Below are 17,732 nucleotides of genomic sequence, written 5' to 3'. Positions count from 1 at the left end.
GTAGGAGAAAAAAGGGGAAAATCAGAGACCGGACAGATCTTTGCCTTTGGTTCCCATCAGTCCAGCCAGGGAAATCTGATCCCCACAGAGACTCAAACGCCTGCTGGTACCTTTGCCATTATGCCAGTGCAGTTAACTCCCTGTTCGGTCTGCTGTCTCTTGCCCCCACCATCATCTCCTCTGGGCTGTCTTACTAACCTATGAAACAGAGCTCATTGGCCACTCACCCCAAGTCTGCCAACTCTGCTTCTTATCTCTTGAATTGGTTCCCCTCTCTCCCTTGAGTCAAAGAAAACTCCTCTGACCCTCAGGGAACAGGTTCGCTCAGAGATCCAGCCCTTCAGGAATGCAAATCAACTGATGAGAGCAACCTGCTAACTAGACCAGAGCCAAGGCAGTCTCCACTGTTCCAGGCTAAAGAGACAGCAGCGCAAAGGCCGAGGCAGCGGTGGTCAGTGGGCTCCAGAGCAGTGAGGGGTCGGTGTGGTCAGACTGCGTGCAGCATGATGCTACAGAGTCTATGTGAAAGGATCTCATTTATTTTGAGGAACTGTCCCAGGTGGCTGGGGAGGAGCTGGTGGTGGTCTGGGTCACCCTGTTGGGCTCTTACACAACCACCTTTCCTGGTGGGCATGGCCACCTGAGCTACAGGAAACAGCCTCCAAGAAAGGCAGGGATGCTTTTCTAAGCCAAAGCGGCAGCAGGGAAACCTCAGAGCTCACAGCAGCGTAAAGGTCTTCTCTTCCATAGTGCATAGTGGCCCTAACAGGGAAGGCAAGATAGACATATGCCTGTTTTCAACTGCCTCTTACCCCTTAGGCCGCTCAGGATTCTGGTCCCAATTTCCTCCAGCCTGCTCCTCCCTGAGGACCTGCACATTTGAGGCCCTTCGATCTCTCAGGTATAATGAACTTGTGTTAAATATTAGATAACTGTGAAGAGACAGCAAACAGGAGGCGTCTCTGTCTGCAGTCTCTGACTGCCTGGTCTGCTCTTCAGGGGGAGGAGCCACAGAAAGCCTCATTGCTCATCTTACTGCTGCCTATCTTTTCCCCCAGGTGGAGTCACATGATCGGTTCTTAAATATCCTGCATGCTAACTGCTGAGGAAGCTTTGTCACACATATTCCATTTCTCAACCTATTTTAAAGAATTATTCATGGGCAGCCCTGGTGGCCCAGTGGTTTAGCGCCGCCTTCAGACTGGGGCATGACCCTGGATACCCGGGATCAAGTCCCACATGGGGTCCCTGCATGGAGCCTGCTTCTCCCTCTGCCTGTGTCTCTGCCGCTCTCTCTCTCTCTGTCACTCTCTGTGTCTGTCATGAATAAATGGGTAAAATCTTAAAAAAAAAATAAAAATAAAGAATTATTCATTTATTGTAGAGAGAAAGAAAGTACACATGCATGCACACGAACGCATACTAGCTGGGGTGGGGAAGGAGCAGAGGAAGAAAGAGATGCAGACTCCCCGTTGAGCAAGGAGCCCTACTAGGGGCTCAATCCCACAATCATGACCTGAGCTGAAATCAAGAGTTGGACCCTTAACTGACTGAGCCAGCCAGATGCCCTGGTGCTGGCTATTTTAAAAATGTAATTTAAATTCTTTTTGTGGGGACACCTGGGTGACTCAGCGGTTGAGTGTCTGCCTTTGGCTCAGGGAGTGATCCCAGAATTCAGGGATCAAGTCCCACATCGGGCTTCCGGCGTGGAGACTGCTTCTCCCTCTGCCTGGGTCTCTCTGCCTCTCTCTCTCTCTCTCTCTCTGTGGGTCTCTCATGAATAAATAAAATCTAAATAAATAAACAAATTCATTCTTTTAGTGAACACAGTTTGTTCATGTGGTTCTACATTCCCAAAGGAACACTGGTCTTGGACCTCCTCCACCCCCACAGCCACCAGCTCTCCTCCCTGAGACAAGCGGTTATATTCCCTGTGCTTCCTTCTAGATTTTCTTGATACATTTAAGCAAACGATGTATGCTCTCTATGCCTCTGTACACTGTACACAAATAGTCACATGTCAGACCCACTGTCTCCATTTTTCACTTTCTAGATCTTAGGACTCATCTTAAGCAGGCTTATTTTCCTCATTGACCCAACATCCTACTTGCTCCTGTAGGATGCCTCAATTGATACCCAAATGCTTCTTGGATTCATTCGTTCCCTTCCTTCCTTCCCCTGAAAAAAACTAATTTCACCCCAAGAAGTCATTTCCCAGCTAATTAGCAATTGCACTCTCCTTTACTCCAAGGCCTGGAGCTACACCCAAAGGAACTCAGGTGGTGGGGAAAAACAGTAGTATTCCCATAGGGAAAACAAATCAGGTTAAGACCTGTATGGAAAGAAGTCAGGAAAAAAAGAAGAGTCGATTTTAAGGAAGATTTTAGAACAATAATTCAATATAAAATAATGGGACTGGAAGAGATCTGAGGAATACTCTGGTGCTGGGCCCCATACCTATTTTGCCAAGAACGGTTTTGTTTCTCTTCTATTGAAATATTTTCTCTAACTGCATTTTTAACATTTAAATTTTAACTACACAATTAATACATCAGTCCTTATTTTAAAATACTATCTTGTGGGACACCTGGGTGGCTCAGCAATTGAGTGTCTGCCTTCGGCTCAGGGCATGATCCCAGGATTGAGTCTTGCATTGGGCTCCCTGCAGGAAGCCTGCCTCTCCCTCTAGGTCTCTAATGTAAAAATAAATAAAATCTTAAAAAAAAATTTTTTAAATAAAAATAAAATAATATCTTGTGGGGCCGCTGGTTTGCTCAGGTCATGATCCCAGGGTCCTGGGATCAAGCCCCACATCGGGCTCCCTGTTAAGCAGGGAGCCTGTTTCTACGTCTCCCTCTGCCTGCTGCTCCCCCTGCTGTGGCTCTCTGTCAAATAAAATAGATAGATAGATAGATAGATAGATAGATAGATAGATAGATAGATAGATAAAAATAAATGTCTTGCACATCAACAGAGCCAAAATTCTTCCTTTCCTTTTTCCTTTCTTTTCCTTTCCGATTTATTTATTTGAGAGAGAGAGAGAGCATGAGCAGAGGGAGAGGGAGAAGCAGGCTTCCCTACTGAGCCAGGAGCCCAATGTGGACCTCGATCCCAGGACCCCGGGGGATCATGACCTGAGCCAACCCAGATGCCCCAAAGCCAAGATTTTCTTGATTACTATCCTCCACCGTGGTCCTCACACCTGTGAGGTAAGCGTTGTTAAAAAAGCTGCCATGTATCTTTTACCTATGTATGTGTGTGTGCATTCATAGCCTGAGGAAATGAATCGATTCTAATTCTTTTCATCAACAATACTGCAACAAACATGCTCGTTTACACCTTCTTTGGCACAAATGATTTTTTCAGGGCAGATCCCCAGAAGTAAACTTGCTGGCCATGGATGCTTGCATTTTGGTTTTCTTGAGGGCCACCAAATCGCCCTCCAACCTGCCTCTACCCATTTTTATTCTAACTGGCAGTTTCTGGAAAGATCATTTCCCTGCAACCTGCCAGCACCTGAGACTAGGAAACCTCTGTCAATCTGATATACCAACTGCATTTATCAAAAAATAGTGATAAAAGCACTAACCATTCTGCACTCATATGCCAACATGTATTGGGTAATTCACAAATATACCATTAAAACTTAGAACAGGACAGGCCCTGTGCTGAGCAAACAAAGACAATATTATATGGTCACTACCTTCCTGAAATCCAGAGTGATATTTAAATATAAAGTTACCAGAACTGAAAACAGGCACTCAAACAAAATCTTGCACACAAATATTCACAGGGGCATTATTCCCAATAGCCAAAAGGCACCCTTACTGGCAGCCACTCTTGCCCTCCTCCATCATTCCACTCCAACTCCACTTGTTCTTTTTTAAAAAATATTTTATTTATTTATTTATGATAGTCACACACACAGAGAGAGAGAGAGAGAGAGGCAGAGACATAGGCAGAGGGAGAAGCAGGCTCCATGCACTGGGAGCCCGATGTGGGATTCGATCCCGGGTCTCCAGGATCGCGCCCCGGGCCAAAGGCAGCCGCCAAACCGCTGTGCCACCCAGGGATCCCTCCATTTGTTCTTAACTGCCTAAAGTACTCTTGCCCCAGGGCCTTTGCTGGGTCCCTCATCCTGGAACACTTGCCCCAAGTGTCCCCGTGAATCACTCCTTTACTTTCTTCAGCCTTTGCTAAAATGTCACCTACTCAGTGATGCCTTCCCTGGCTATCCTTAGGACTTAACACCATTTGAAATAATATACCGAAATTATGGATTTCATTTACTATCTCTCCACTAGAATATCAGCTACATGACAGGCAGCATTTTTGTCTGTGATTTCCATATCCCAGTGTTAGTAACAGTTGCTAGCTATTGCAGGCACTCAGTGAATGCTTGTCAGTGGAATCAACAGATCCAGGGGTTATTTTGTGCCGGGTGCTTTTTGTGTACTGACTCTGTTAGTCCTCACCCCCTTCAACTGTGAGGTAGGTACCACCTGTATTTACCTTTTAGGGTTAAGTAATTTGTCCAATGTCAACATAAATGTCAAAGTCTGGATGAATAAGATAAGATCCTTTGCCCTCAACTACTTCAGAATTTACTGAAAGTAACAAAGAGACAAATGATAGGATGACACTGTGAAAGAGCTCTGGTTAGAACCTACTGGAAGCCTAGGGGAGACAATGATTAACTTCACCTGGGGAATGAGTTAAGGAGAGGGTCAAGAAAATGCTCCTTAGGAAGAAAGAGATCTTTAAATTTGGTTTTGGGGATCCCTGGGTGGCTCAGTGGTTTGGCGCCTGCCTTCGGCCCAGGGTGTGATCCTGGAGTCCCAGGATAGTGTCCCACATCGGGGTCCCTGCATGGAGCCTGCTTCTCCCTTTGCCTGTGTCCCTGCCTCTCTCTCTGTGTCTCTCATGAATAAATAGATAAAATCTTTAAAAAAAAAAAAAAAATGGAGTTACCCTGTATGTAATTCAACAATCCTAGTGCTTGGTATCTCCCAAGAGAAATGAAAACATATGTCCACCTCAAACTTGTACATGCATATGCCTTCAGCTCAGGTCATGACCTCAGAGTGCTGGGATCAAACTCCATGGTGGGCTCTCTGCTCAGTGGGGAGTCTGCTTCTCCCTCTGCCCCTGTCCCTCCCCTGGTTCATGCTTGCATGCTCTCCATCTCAAATAAATAAATCAAATCTTAGGGGGAAAAAAAAGATTAAGTATTAACATGTGCTACAAACGGATGAACCCTGAAAACCAAACAAAGGACCATCTATGACACGATTCCATTCATATGAAATATCCAGATAGGATAGACAAATCTAGACAGAAAGTAGGTTAGCAGTTGCTTAGGGTTGAGGGATGGGGGAACAGGGCGTGGCTGCTAAAGGATGTGGAACATGGGGTTTCTTTGGGGGATAATGAAGATGTTTCAAAATTAGATTGTAGTAATGGTTGCAAAACTCTATGAATGTACTGAAAACCACTGAATTATATACACTTTAATAAATGGATGTGTGTTATACAATGCTCAAAATAAAGCCAATAAACAAACCAACCAGGCATGGGATGCCAGAAAGGCAGAAGTAAGGCTGCAGTGGTGGGCAGGGGCCAGGCTCAGTCCTGACTTTACCTTGAGGGCAGGGGCTGGGCAGAGAAGTTTCCTCTGCTTACTCATGCTTTCCCCTGGGAGAGCAGTAAAGCTGGCCTGGGAAGGAGACTGGAGTTGAAATGCTCTAGTCAGCTGTGAGGCCATCAGACGTTCCCTGAGATGCAGCTGGGCATGGGGGTGACATGGAGAGCGATTCTAAGAGCACAGCAGATGGCAGGTGGGGAGGGTAGTGTGCAGAATCGCACACACCTGTGCTCCCTCCCCAGCCTCACTCCCTGTAATCAACACCAGCATCTCAGGGGAGAGACAGTGATGTCACTGGTGAGGGAAGAAAAGGTCCAGGACAGGTTATGGTAGAGACAGTTGCCATGAAGATAGTTTCTCTGGGAAACTGGTGAAAAGCCACCAAAAGTGGGAGGCAGAGTGGCTTTGGACTCTGAGAACTAGAAACCAATCACAGCTCCCACCGGCCTCTGGGTAACAAACACCATGCTAACATTTCTGGGTGTTTATTTTGTGCTGGGCTGTTTGCAGTGCTTTACCTGCACCGACTCCCAACTTTATGAGGTGGGAACTGTTTGTGACCCCATTTTACAGATGAGCAAGCTAAATTCAAGAGAACTTTAGCACCTTACCCAAAGTCACAAACAGGTAGTCAGTACTGACCCAGGCTGTGCAATCCCAGAGCTGAGTTAACCCCTCATGAGCCTCTCCAATGTGACTTTTCCACCTACCCAACACCCTCTCACCCCCTGCATCCACCATGTGCCAGGTCTAGTACTTCCTCCCCACTCTCTAAAGACATCTCGGACATGTCTGTCACCTTCCAGACTTGTGTAGATTTCACAGTGAACCCAATTCAGTGCTGTCCACCTTCTCCAGCCTCAGGCTAGTCTCCTGAAGGATTGGAGTGAAGGGGGGCATCAGCTGCTCTCTCCCGTTCCTATCTCCGAAATCTGTTCCTGCTCTGGGTGGGGGCTGGCAGAGGAGAAGGGCAAAGGGCTCTTGAACTGAGTGGGACTCTGCTGATGCTGACCCAACGCTCTCCATGGGGGACACCTGGGGACCTTGGGGGCCTGTGAGGTTTTCCCGTTATGTTCCCCCGTCTCTGCTTCTTTCCCTCTCTCCTGCCACCCTCAGCTCCCACTATGGCCATCCCACAAGGGCTGGCTGGGTTCAGGTCCTGCTACCTTCCTCTGTGCTCAAGCCATCCTGTGGGAACTATAGGTGTGTGGCCCACCACACAGCAGGGGCTCCCCAACTCTCCTCCCCCACTTGGAAGGATGAGTTCATTTGCTCTGAGAAAGGGAAAGCTGCCCTAGGAGCCAGGTCTGGCAGGCTCCAGTCAGACAGAACAATTTCAGAGGTGACCAACATCAGGCAGGCCACTGACTGTGGGGGACCAAGACAAAATAAGATCACTCTGAAATGCTTCTACACAGAAGCACAAACACTGTCCAAAGCATAAAAAGGACCTAAATCCCCTTCCTGGCTCAGAGCTGACACGTGCTTCTTACATTAATCACAGTGTTAGCTCTGTTCCTTCCTCCTGGCTCTAGATAAGATAAAGATACCCAGTCACAAACTTGCCTCCAATCCAGAGCAAAGCCTGCTTCCCTGAACCCTCCCCAAAGTTACCTAACTTAACCCAGCTCCCATAGTAAGTCCTCCTTAACACTCACTTACTGAGATGCCCTGAGGGCCCCAGTAGTGGATAGCTCCCCAGCTGATAACAGCAAGAAACCCAAGTTGTGTTCCCGATGGCCTCTGGCTGGAGGTATGGACAGCTGATAAGGACAGACAGGGTAATAAGACACCAGCTCCTCCTTGGCAGACACCCAATCCCCTAAGGACAATTCCTGAGACCTCCCCTCCTGCTCTGCATAAACACAGCTCTCTTGATTTGACAGGGGACCGGGTGGGAACAAGGCCCCACTCTTCCTCAAACTGGATCAGTCCAGCAGGGAGGGGTGTGGTCCAAACTTTCAGCAATTCTGGAATGAGGAGTACTTGGTTTCTTTTGTTCTCTGCTCTGGGCAGAGAGGATTAGATGGGGGGGTGGGGGGATCACTGAACCAAAGGTCAGGGAGGACCCACAGACTGAGTCTATCCACACTCATGGTTTGTTGGGGGTTTCTCTTAATTACTTGCCCACTTTTAAAACTTGGATCTCAGAAAATGCTGGATTTCCAACTTCTGTAAGATTGGAAGCTCTGCGCCGCCAGGCCAGCACTGCTGTGGGGCAGGCTGGGCCACCTCTGAGTAGCCCAGAGGCTTTGCTGGCCTCTCCCTGATACAGGGCTGTCGGGTTTATGGAGATGGCTTACTTGCTGAGCCAGGAACTGTTATAGGCCTTTTCATGTATTACCCCTTTGATCCTTATCCACTGCCCTCTGAAGGTTCTGTTACTGTCCCCACTTTAGTGATGATGCCACAGTGGGGGTGCAGTATCTTGCTGGAGGTCACACAGCAGTAAGTGACAGCATCCTGAGTTCTAGGGCACTATGTGGTCAATTACCTTCAATTTGCCCAGTACTTTTCCTCTAGGAAGGGGCACCCAAGGGCTGCTAGCCTTCATCAAGATGAGAAAAAGAGCTCCCAAAGGAAAGTGTAGTGGGCTGGATAATGTCTCCCCAAAGAGGTCCACATCCTAGTCCCCAGAACCTGTGACTGTATTATTCTACATGGCAAAAAGAAGTGTGCATATATGATTAAATTGAGGATCTTGTAATGGAGATACTCTCCTGGATGATCTGGGTGAGCTCTAATGTAAGGCCACTGATGAGAGAGAGAGCAAGAAAATCAAAGGAAAAAAAAAAACAAGAGAGGAGATGGTGGAAGCAGAGGTCAGATTGATACAAGAAGGGCCATGAGCCGAGGAGCACAAGCGCCTCTGGAAAGAGAAGAAAATGGATTCTCCTCTATAGTCTCCAGAAGGAACACAGCCCTGTGAACCTATTTTAGACTTGCAGTCATCAGAACTAAAAAGGAATACATTTAAATGTGCTGTTTTGAGCCACTAAGTTTATGATATGCCACAGGAAACAATATAGATGAACGAGGTGCCACAGCTGGTACAGCAGTGAGGGGCCTACCTAGGCTGGAAGAGTTGAAGCTGCCTCTGCCCAGAGACACACAGCAGGAAAGAGTGGAAGACTCTGAGCTACTGGGCCACGTGGCAGCTTGATGCTCTACATGCCTGGCCCCTACACTGCCCTTTCCCCAACTGGGATGGCCTTGGCCTTCCTCTCTTGTTTGCTAGGACATCCACTTCCAAATCCTGCCTACTCTCCCTCCCCCTCTGCATGACCCAGGTACCTGCCCTAGCACCTCTTCAGAAAGAATCTAGGTCCATCTGATGCAAACTCTGTCCATTTTCCATCACATGCCAGGCTGTCACCTTGATTGGGAAACCACTGAGGGGTGGCTGGTGAGGAGGGCCTCCACTAGGATAGGGGAGATGGGGAGGAGTACGTTGGGAATCGATAGAATTTGGCAACTGTGAGCAGCAGCAAACCTGAGGTGAAGGTCTGGATGAGGTGGCCTCCCAGTAGGCTATGCTCTAGGCTGGGGGTCAGGGACCTCATAGATCTGAGAGAAAACAGGCTCTCCCTGGGGCCCGTAGGGCGTTGGAAGCTGTATGGTACCATGGAAGCCTGGGCTCTAACCAGCACTGTGGTTATGCACAACCCTCTTCATCTCTTGGGGCTTCTCTTGCGTCTGCAAGACAAGCAGGTTAGCTTTTCTGATCTGAGGCCCCTTCTCAGCACTGAGTCTCAGATACTTAGGGTCCAGCACAGGTAGCTACTCTCCTGTCCCCTCCTTTGCTGTGCTGGGACTTCTTCCCAATCCAGGGCTCTAGGGCTGTGCTAACCAGGAATTGTTGCCAGGTGCGCTGGGGGCCCCCAGAGAATCCCCCTACTCCCCCTCCCCATCAAAGAGCAAGGGTGATGCAACCTGCCTGCAATGCCGGCCTCATTTCCCAAGCCTGGCTCCTCCGCACTGAAAAAGAGTCCCCAGAAGCCCCACCCATGCTCCCAGCCCCAGCTCAGGAATTGAAAGGGACTTGGGCACCTGGACCCTGGAAGACTGCAAGCTGAGGGAGGCAGAGGCATTTGAGTCCTGGAAGTGCCACAAGTCCAGGTCAAGAGCAGGCATAGGAGAGGGCTCAGGGTGCCAAGACCTGGGCTCAAAGGCAGCCACTGATAACCCACCACCCACAAATTAGAATGTACCAGGAAGGACTAGGGAGAAAAGTGTGCAAACTGGCACCCATTCAGTAGGAATCAGTCAAGCTGTTTCAGTGGGACAGCTGGCACCAGGGTTGAACTGGGTGAGATTCAACAGCCAGAAAAAGGTGCAAGGGGGTAGGACAGGGGGAACCAGGGTCCTTGCCCGAACGTCTCCTCAGTCAGCATATGTGGCATACAGCTGGCAAAATGATTCCCATACTAAGCAAATTCATTTCTAGTTACTAAAAGGTATCCTACCTGGCCACCCTCTCAAAAACCCATAGTCCCCAGTCTATGAAACAAAACCAAATTAAGGGATGTCACATACAAGAACCAACCAGCACTCTTCAAATCTCCCAAAGTCATGAAAATCTAAGAAAGTCTGAGAAACTGCTGCAGACCAGAGGAGGCTAAGGAGACACGATGATTAAATGTGATATGGCATCCTGGAACAAAAAAACAGCATTAAGAACAACTAGCGAGGGGTGCCTGGGTGGCTCAGTTGGTTAAGCATCTGCCTTCTGCTCAGGTCATGATCCCAAGGTCCTGGAATCAAGCCCTGGGTAGGGCTCCTTGCTCAGTGGGGAGCCTGCTTCTCCCTCTGCTGTTCCCCCTGCCTGTGCTCTCTAAAGTAAATATCTACAAAAACAAAAACAACTAGTGAAATCAGAATATCAAAATGAGGTGTGCACTTTAAAATCCCATACCGACGTGGGTTCTTTAGTTGTGACAAATATATCACAGAAATGTTAAAGAGGTCAACAACAGGGAAAATGGATGTGGGGTATATGGAAACTCTCCGCACTATGTTTGTAACTTTTCTGTAAAAATAAAAAAAAATTTTTTTTAAAGATTTTTAATTTATTTATTCATGACCAACACACACACACACAGAGGAAGAGACACAGGCAGAGGGAGAAGCAGGCTCCATGCAGGAAGCCCGACGTGGGTCTCGATCCTGGGTCTCCAGGATCACACCTCGGGCTGAAGGCAGTGCTAAACCGCTGGGGCACTGGAGCTGCCCAAAAATAAAATTATTCTAAAATAAAAATTTACTTAAATTGCCTAGTCCACGTGTACATACTAGATGTTTTTAGAAGACTTAAGATTTGGGGGGGCAGAAAGGAGGACTAATCTAAATGCTTGACCTGAATTATGAATTAACTCATTGAATCCTTGTGACAGTACTAAGTAGGCACTACTTATTATTATTATTATTATTTAAGATTTTATTTATCCATTCATGAGAGACACCGGGAAAGGCAGAGACACACGCAGAGGGAGAAGCAGGCTCCATATGCTGGGAGCCCAATGTGGGACTCGATCCCAGGTCTCCAGGAACAGGCAGGCCCTGAGCTGAAGGTGGCGCTAAACCGCTGAGCCACCCAGGCTGCCTGGCACTATTTCTTTAAGTAAACTCTACTTCTGATGTGGGGCTCAAACTCACAACCTGAAGATCAAGAGTCACACGCCTGAGCCAGCCAGGCACCCCAGAAGTAAGCACTGTTAGCTGCCACATGTATCGCTAAGTTTCTATATGGAGTTAATAGAAACGTAGCGATAAAATAATGTAGCCACCATCACAGGTCTGAGATTTGAACGTAGTGGAAACCGAGGCACAGGGAAAAAAAGAAATTGACAGTAAGCTAATAAGTGGAGTAGAGACAAGGTCTGAACCCAAAACTGGGCGCCAGAGTCTGCACTTAACTGCTACTCATGCTGCCTAGGTAATAACCTAGCCCCTATAGGTCAAATCTTCAAATACTGGCACAGTGCACAGTAAGTGCTCTAAGTGAAAGTGGTCAGATCCCAAGAAGGACTTCCTGCATGCAACTGAAGCCTGCTATCTTCATTCCCAAATAAGTCTCAAGATCAGAGTTCCCCCACCTTCTCTGGACCTCAGAACCACCACCTGTGATGTTAAGTTGAACTCTAGGTGTCCTGCTGTGGACAGATGCAAGGTGGGAAGTAAAGACCCATACCCACTTGGGCCAGTGGAGGGTCTAGTGCATAGGAGGGAATGGCCAGGAAGCCCCCTCTCTTTTAGCAAAGGGCAGTGCAGATCTCCCTATTTTGGGGCAGGGTTGTAAACTGATCCAGTGGGGGGCAGCTGAAGCAGAACCAACTGGCCTGAAAGGAGGGCTGAGGATAAGGGCTGATGGGAGGTGGGCAGAGGATGGAGAAAAGCTACAGTCAGGGTGATGATGCCTGCTTCTCTGCAACTGTGCTGGTGTTGCGGGTGAGCGTCCATCATCTGGAACAGGGAAAGGTGGGGATGTCTGGCAATTACTGACACCTTGAAGAAGTGAAGAAGACACAAGAATGACCTACTAGCAGCTATTGTATGGTCAAATGTCTGGGGATCTTGCCAGGGCAGGAGGTATGGTTGAGACTCAACCCCAGAGTTCCTATTAAAAATAAGATACATTAAATAGGCAATTAAGAGCCGGGCTCTGGGTTTCACAGGCATCGACTTGATTCTCATCAGGCAGAGTTGATTATTTTCTTCATTTTACAGGCAGTTCTCGATCTACGAGACTAGAGAACTTGATTATTTGGCCACCATCGCAGGTCTGAGATTTGAACGGCGCGCGCGGTCTCATTGTAACTCAGACAAGAGTCTAACCCACAAAAAGGGTTCTTAGCGTGGGGCGGCAGTTTGGGGATAGGAGTCCAGCATGTGGCTGGCCGGAAATTCGAGAACTAGGGCAAAAGAAACCAAAAGTGAACTAGGGCAGGTCTCAGAGAAGGCGAGGGATCGAATCCCTAGAATTGGGGGGGAGGGGACCTGAGTCAGAGAGACAGAGAACAGGACCCCAGAGTTGGAAGGAGGACGGGGGCCGGAACCCCTGGGGTAGGAAGACGGAGCTGGTCCCCGGGTCAGAGGAAGGAAAAGGCCTAACTCCGCGTCGGGGGGAGGAGGAGGGGAGTGGATCCCAGGATTCCCGAGAGGAGAGGCCAGGCCCGCCTCCCGGTTGGGGCCTGGCGGGGCGGGGCGCGGATGGATCCGGGGAGGCCGTGCTGCGCCATCCCCTGTATATCTGTCCCCACTCCCCGGGGCCGCCTCATTCCCCATCCACAGATCACAATCTCCTCTCAGGCTACCGAGACGCCATCTCCGCCCGCCCAACCCCGGCTATGGCTCTGTAGCCGCGACCCCTCCGTGTCCCGGCCCGTTTCCGCGCTCACCGCGCTTGCGCTCTTCTCTACCGCCTTCTTTTCTTCAGCTGAGGCTGCCGCCGCCTCTCCTTTCCGTAGCCATGGAGTGAGTAACCGCTCGCCCCTCCCTCTCCAACCGCCTTTCCCGCCCTTTCGAAGCTCGCGGCCTTCACGACCAGGCCTGGGGGGTGGGGAGACGAGAGTGAGGAATCACGGTCGCGCAGGCGCAGAAGAGGGAAACGCGTCGTTGGCACGCGGCCGAGCATGCGCATTCGGTCCAGTGGGGGAAGGGTACGTTCTTCCCTAGAATGCTGGAGTTTAAAGATGGCCTGCACGCAGTGCGCCTGCGCACTAGCCCCGAGCGGGGGTCGCCCCCCGCTCCCCGAATGAGTCTGTCCGCGAGCGGTTGCTCACGTGCACAAGCCCACCAGACTCCGTATTTTTTGAGTGAAGGGCGGGCAGTAAGCAGCTGCACATGCGCACTGACTCCCCAACCCCGCAGGCCTGAGAGAACAATTGGATCGGTGGCAGAGCATGCGCTTTAGCCCTGCGAGAGAGGCGTGTGGCTCCGCCGGCCGGCTCCCGTCTCCGAGCTCCACCTTGCTCATGCGCACAACACAATTTATGTTTCATTCGGGCACCTGCTGGGGCGGGGTTGGGTGGGGCTGACTCAGATTGACAGGGCGGAAGGCGAGGCTTAGAGGCCACCTGTAAGGAGGGGGGTGGAGCTAGGATCAGCGGCTGCGACGGGTGGGCGGGGGTCTATCGTGAGAAGGGGCGTGGTTAAGCAAATTTACCTGGGGTGGGGTTTCAACGGAGAGAAGGCGGGGCCTCTGGGGTATCCCCGGGAATGAAGTGGGGGGCTAAGGTAATTGGACGGGAAGGGACTGGGGCGGTCACCGCGAAGCTAAAAAGAAGCCGTGGGACTTAGTAGACCACGGTTTGGAGGGGCAGGGCTGGGGGAATTCCCCTGGGAGCTGATTTTTTTTTTTAATTTTTATTTATGATAGTCACACAGAGAGAGGCAGAAACACAGGCAGAGGGAGAAGCAGGCTCCATGCACCGGGAGCCCGACGTGGGATTCGATCCCGGGTCTCCAGGATCGCGCCCTGGGCCAAAGGCAGGCGCTAAACCGCTGCGCCACCCAGGGATCCCTGGGAGCTGATTTTTGAGCCGAGTGTTTAGATGGGATGGAGCCTAAAGGAAATACTTTAGAGGAAGGGGTGTGGCTGGAAGAAAATTCTCCTGGGATTGAAATTTTTTTTAAAAGATTTTATTTATTTATTCATAAGAATACACAGAGAGGAGAGAGAGAGAGGCAGAGACACAGGCAGAAGGAGAAGCAGGCCCCATGCAGGGAGCCCGACGTGGGACTTGATCCCGAGTCTCCAGGATCAGGCCCTGGGCTGAAGGCGGCGCTAAACCGCTGAGCCACCCAGGCTGCCCTGAATTTTTTTTTTTTAATGAAGTGTAATTTTGTGAGGTGGGAGGGAAGGGCTTAAGGAAATTCCCCTGGGAGACCATTAGGTTTTTGTATAGGAAGGAACAGGGCTTGGGAATTCTAAAGAAAAGTAAGTGGGGCCCAAAGAGGGGCACCTGGGTGGCTCAGTGGAGAAGCATCTGCCTTTGGCTCAGGTGGTGTGATCCCAGAGTCCTGGGACAAGTTCTGCATTGGGCTCTCCAGGGGGAGCCTGCTTCTCCCTCTGCCTATGTCTCTGCCTGGCTCTGTGTATCTCATGGATTTAAAAAAAAAGAAAGAAAGAAAAGAAAGAAAAGAGAAAAGAGAGAGAGAAAGAAAGAAAAGAAAAGAGAAGAGAAGTGGGGCCCAGGGGATCCCTGGGTGGCGCAGCGGTTTGGCGCCTGCCTTTGGCCCAGGGCGCGATCCTGGAGACCCGGGATCGAGTCCCACGTCGGGCTCCTGGTGCATGGAGCCTGCTTCTCCCTCTGCCTGTGTCTCTGCCTCTCTCTCTCTGTGACTATCATAAATTAAAAAAAAAAAAAAAAGTGGGGCCCAAAGAGAATTTCTTTGGGAGTGGGTGAGGCTCAGAAATTGGGGGAAAGAAAGCATAGATTTAGAATTCTGATAGGGCAAGGTGCAGTCTCAAACCCAATTGGAAGGGGAAGGTAGGAAGGACCTTGGGGACATGGAGCTGTGGCTTGGTTTCTCTGTGACTTTGGCTGTGGATGAGGATGGCCTCTGACATCACCTATTCTGTCTCACTTGTAGGTCTTCCACTTTCGCCTTGGTGCCTGTCTTTGCCCAGCTGAGCAACCTCCAGAGCCTCCTTCCAGCTGTTGGTTCAGCCTTCTTCATTGCCACACCTGCCCAGAGCCTGTGCTGCAGCCATGTCACTTCTGGCGACCCTGGGGCTGGAGCTGGACAAGGCCCTGCTCCCAGCTAGCGGGCTGGGCTGGCTCGTAGACTATGGGAAACTCCCCCTGGCTCCTGCCCCCCTGGGCCCCTATGAAATCCTTGGGGGAGCCCTGGAGGGCGGGCTCCCAGGGGGAGGAGAGCCCCTGGCAGGTAAGGGCAGGTAGAGAATGGAGGTGGGGTGAGCTGGGCATGGATCAGGGGAGAAGAATTCATTGATTCACTCAATAAATAGCTGTAATGCTCCAGTGGTGGCTTTTAGGGGCTAGGGAATATAGCGGAGACAAGATCAACATAACCCCAGCCCTCTTGGAACTCACACTGAAGTGGGGAGGCTGACAAAAGAAAATTAGGTGATGATGTATTGGGATAAGTGGAAAACACTTTGTAGCTAACTAAAAAATGAAAACAAAGTCCTAATTTAGAGTCTGTAGCCAGGAAACACATAGGTAACATTTTGACTGAGACCTAAAGGCTGGGAAGGAATAAACCATGAAAAGACCCAAGGGAAGAGCTTTTCAGGTAAAGGAAACAGCATCCTCAGAGGCCCTGGGGCAGGAGTTATTTTATTCATTAGCATATCTCAAATACTCGGCACATAGTGGGTTCTCAATAATTAATTAATTAAGGATGAAACAGGGTGTGTTGTGTGTGTGATCTAGTTTGCCTTTTAAGACTAGAGAGTAAATCAGAAACTACAGATGTAGGGTAATCAGGAAAGCAGGTGTTGGAATGGTTGAAGAAATGTCTGCTCGACTTGTTTTTTGGGTCGTTGGTTGGTTCACTGGTTCATTGACTGGTTAGTTAATGGGTTGAACTGTTTGTTGATTGATTGGTTAACTGGTTGGTTAGATGTTTGGTTTCTTGGCTGGTTTGTTGATTTGTTGAGTGGTCTGATGATTCGTTGATTGGTTGGTTGACTGATTGGCTGCTTGGTAGTTTCACTCAATGAATGGCATGTATGAAGCAGGCATGGATGATCACCAGGTTGGGTAGAAGACCAGGAACTCAAGGACGTTTATGTCCCTCCTCCAATCCTCCAGGTGACGGCTTCTCTGACTGGATGACTGAGCGGGTGGACTTTACAGCCCTCCTGCCCCTGGAGCCCCCCTTGCCCCAAGGTGCCTTCCCCCCACCTTCCCCACCCCCTCCTGACCTGGAAGCTATGGCCTCCCTCCTCAAGAAAGAGCTGGAACAAATGGAAGACTTCTTTCTTGATGCTCCACTTCTCCCACCATCCTCCCCCCAACCACAGCCACCACCATCAGCACCGCCCCTCCCCCTTCCACTTCCCCTCCCCACCTTTGACCTCCCCCAGCCCCCTGCCCTGGATACCCTTGACTTGCTGGCCATCTACTGCCACAGCGAGGCCGGGCAGGGCGACTCAGCGTTGGCATCCTTGCCCCCACCACAGCAGCCCCCTCCTCCTCCTCCACCTCCTCGCCCAGCCCCCTACCCCAATCCTGCCACTACTCGAGGGGACCGCAAGCAAAAGAAGAGAGACCAGAACAAGTCAGCAGCTCTGAGGTACCGCCAGAGGAAGCGGGCAGAGGGCGAGGCCCTGGAGGGCGAGTGCCAGGGGCTGGAGGCACGCAACCGAGAGTTGAGGGAGAGGGCTGAGTCTGTGGAGCGTGAGATCCAGTATGTCAAGGATCTGCTCATCGAGGTGTATAAGGCTCGAAGCCAGAGGACCCGGAACAGCTAGAGGGCAGGGGCTTTGGGCTATAGGGTACACTGGTCTTCATCTCCACCTACCCTCTGTGTCCGAGTTTGAGGTAGGAGGGTCCCTCCATCATCCCCCTGTCTGTCTCCCCCCTCCACCCCACCTCTGCCGCCTCCCATCATCTTTGTTTCCTCTCCTGTCCATTTCTGAATCTGCTCCCCTTTTCCCTCCCCAGAATCATGTTTGGCCATAGTCAACATCTGCACTCATCTAACAGCTGAGGGACTCAGGCCTGCAGGGAATTTGGGGAGCAGAGGAGGGCCTGCAAACCTGGCCTCCCGGGAAGCTATGCAGAACAATTGTGCAGCCAGGGACAGGAGAGCCAGCCTGGATGTGAGGCAGGGAGGGTTTCAGGAATGGTGGCCTTATAACAATAGAAACAAAAAAGCAAGCCAAGTGACCTTGGGGAAATGTATTTGGGCAGGAAGCCAAAAGGCAGCCAAGTTCACAGAGCAGGTGAATTTGCAGGTAGATGGGGAAGTGGGCAGGCTGGGGGATGGCCATAGTTGGTGACTGGGAGTTCATTTTAGCTCTGGGAAGAAATCAGTGTTTGTGATGAGGGTGGGGGAGGGGCTGATTGTTTTGGTGGTTTGTGAGCAGAGAAATAAAATGAAGAATTTCCTCTGG

At 50.2% G+C, this 17,732-nt stretch overlaps 3 protein-coding genes across 6 annotated transcripts in view; 1 reads left to right on the top strand and 2 right to left on the bottom strand.

The window, feature by feature from the left end:
• The window catches only part of IL4I1 (interleukin 4 induced 1), a 36,947-nt gene extending 23,768 nt beyond the window's left edge, over positions 1-13,179 (bottom strand). For both annotated transcript variants that reach the window (XM_077844682.1, XM_077844673.1), the window contains exon 1: positions 13,042-13,179. The gene's annotated coding sequence lies outside the window, so the exon portion shown is untranslated. The remainder of the gene's footprint in view (positions 1-13,041) is intronic.
• The window catches only part of NUP62 (nucleoporin 62), a 24,796-nt gene extending 11,614 nt beyond the window's left edge, over positions 1-13,182 (bottom strand). The window contains exon 1 of one of the 2 annotated variants that reach the window (XM_077844684.1): positions 13,042-13,182. The gene's annotated coding sequence lies outside the window, so the exon portion shown is untranslated. Of the gene's footprint in view, positions 1-7,947; positions 7,971-13,041 lie in introns of those variants that run through there. The other variant, XM_077844691.1, reaches the window with a different exon arrangement.
• Positions 12,813-17,732, top strand: ATF5 (activating transcription factor 5). Of its 2 annotated transcripts, none has more exons than XM_077844782.1 (3): positions 12,813-13,117; positions 15,239-15,535; positions 16,426-17,732. In XM_077844782.1, exons 2-3 carry the CDS (start codon positions 15,358-15,360, stop codon positions 17,085-17,087), a joined length of 840 nt encoding a protein of 279 aa, XP_077700908.1. In that variant the 5' UTR covers positions 12,813-13,117; positions 15,239-15,357; the 3' UTR covers positions 17,088-17,732. The 2 variants fall into 2 exon arrangements, with proteins under 2 accessions (XP_077700908.1, XP_077700917.1); XM_077844791.1 differs by lacking the exon at positions 12,813-13,117 and adding an exon at positions 13,819-13,879.

The sequence above is a fragment of the Canis aureus genome, chromosome 1, assembly GCF_053574225.1.
Source record: "Canis aureus isolate CA01 chromosome 1, VMU_Caureus_v.1.0, whole genome shotgun sequence".
Classification (NCBI taxonomy): domain Eukaryota; kingdom Metazoa; phylum Chordata; class Mammalia; order Carnivora; family Canidae; genus Canis; species Canis aureus.
This window is presented reverse-complemented; position numbering and strand designations above follow the sequence as displayed.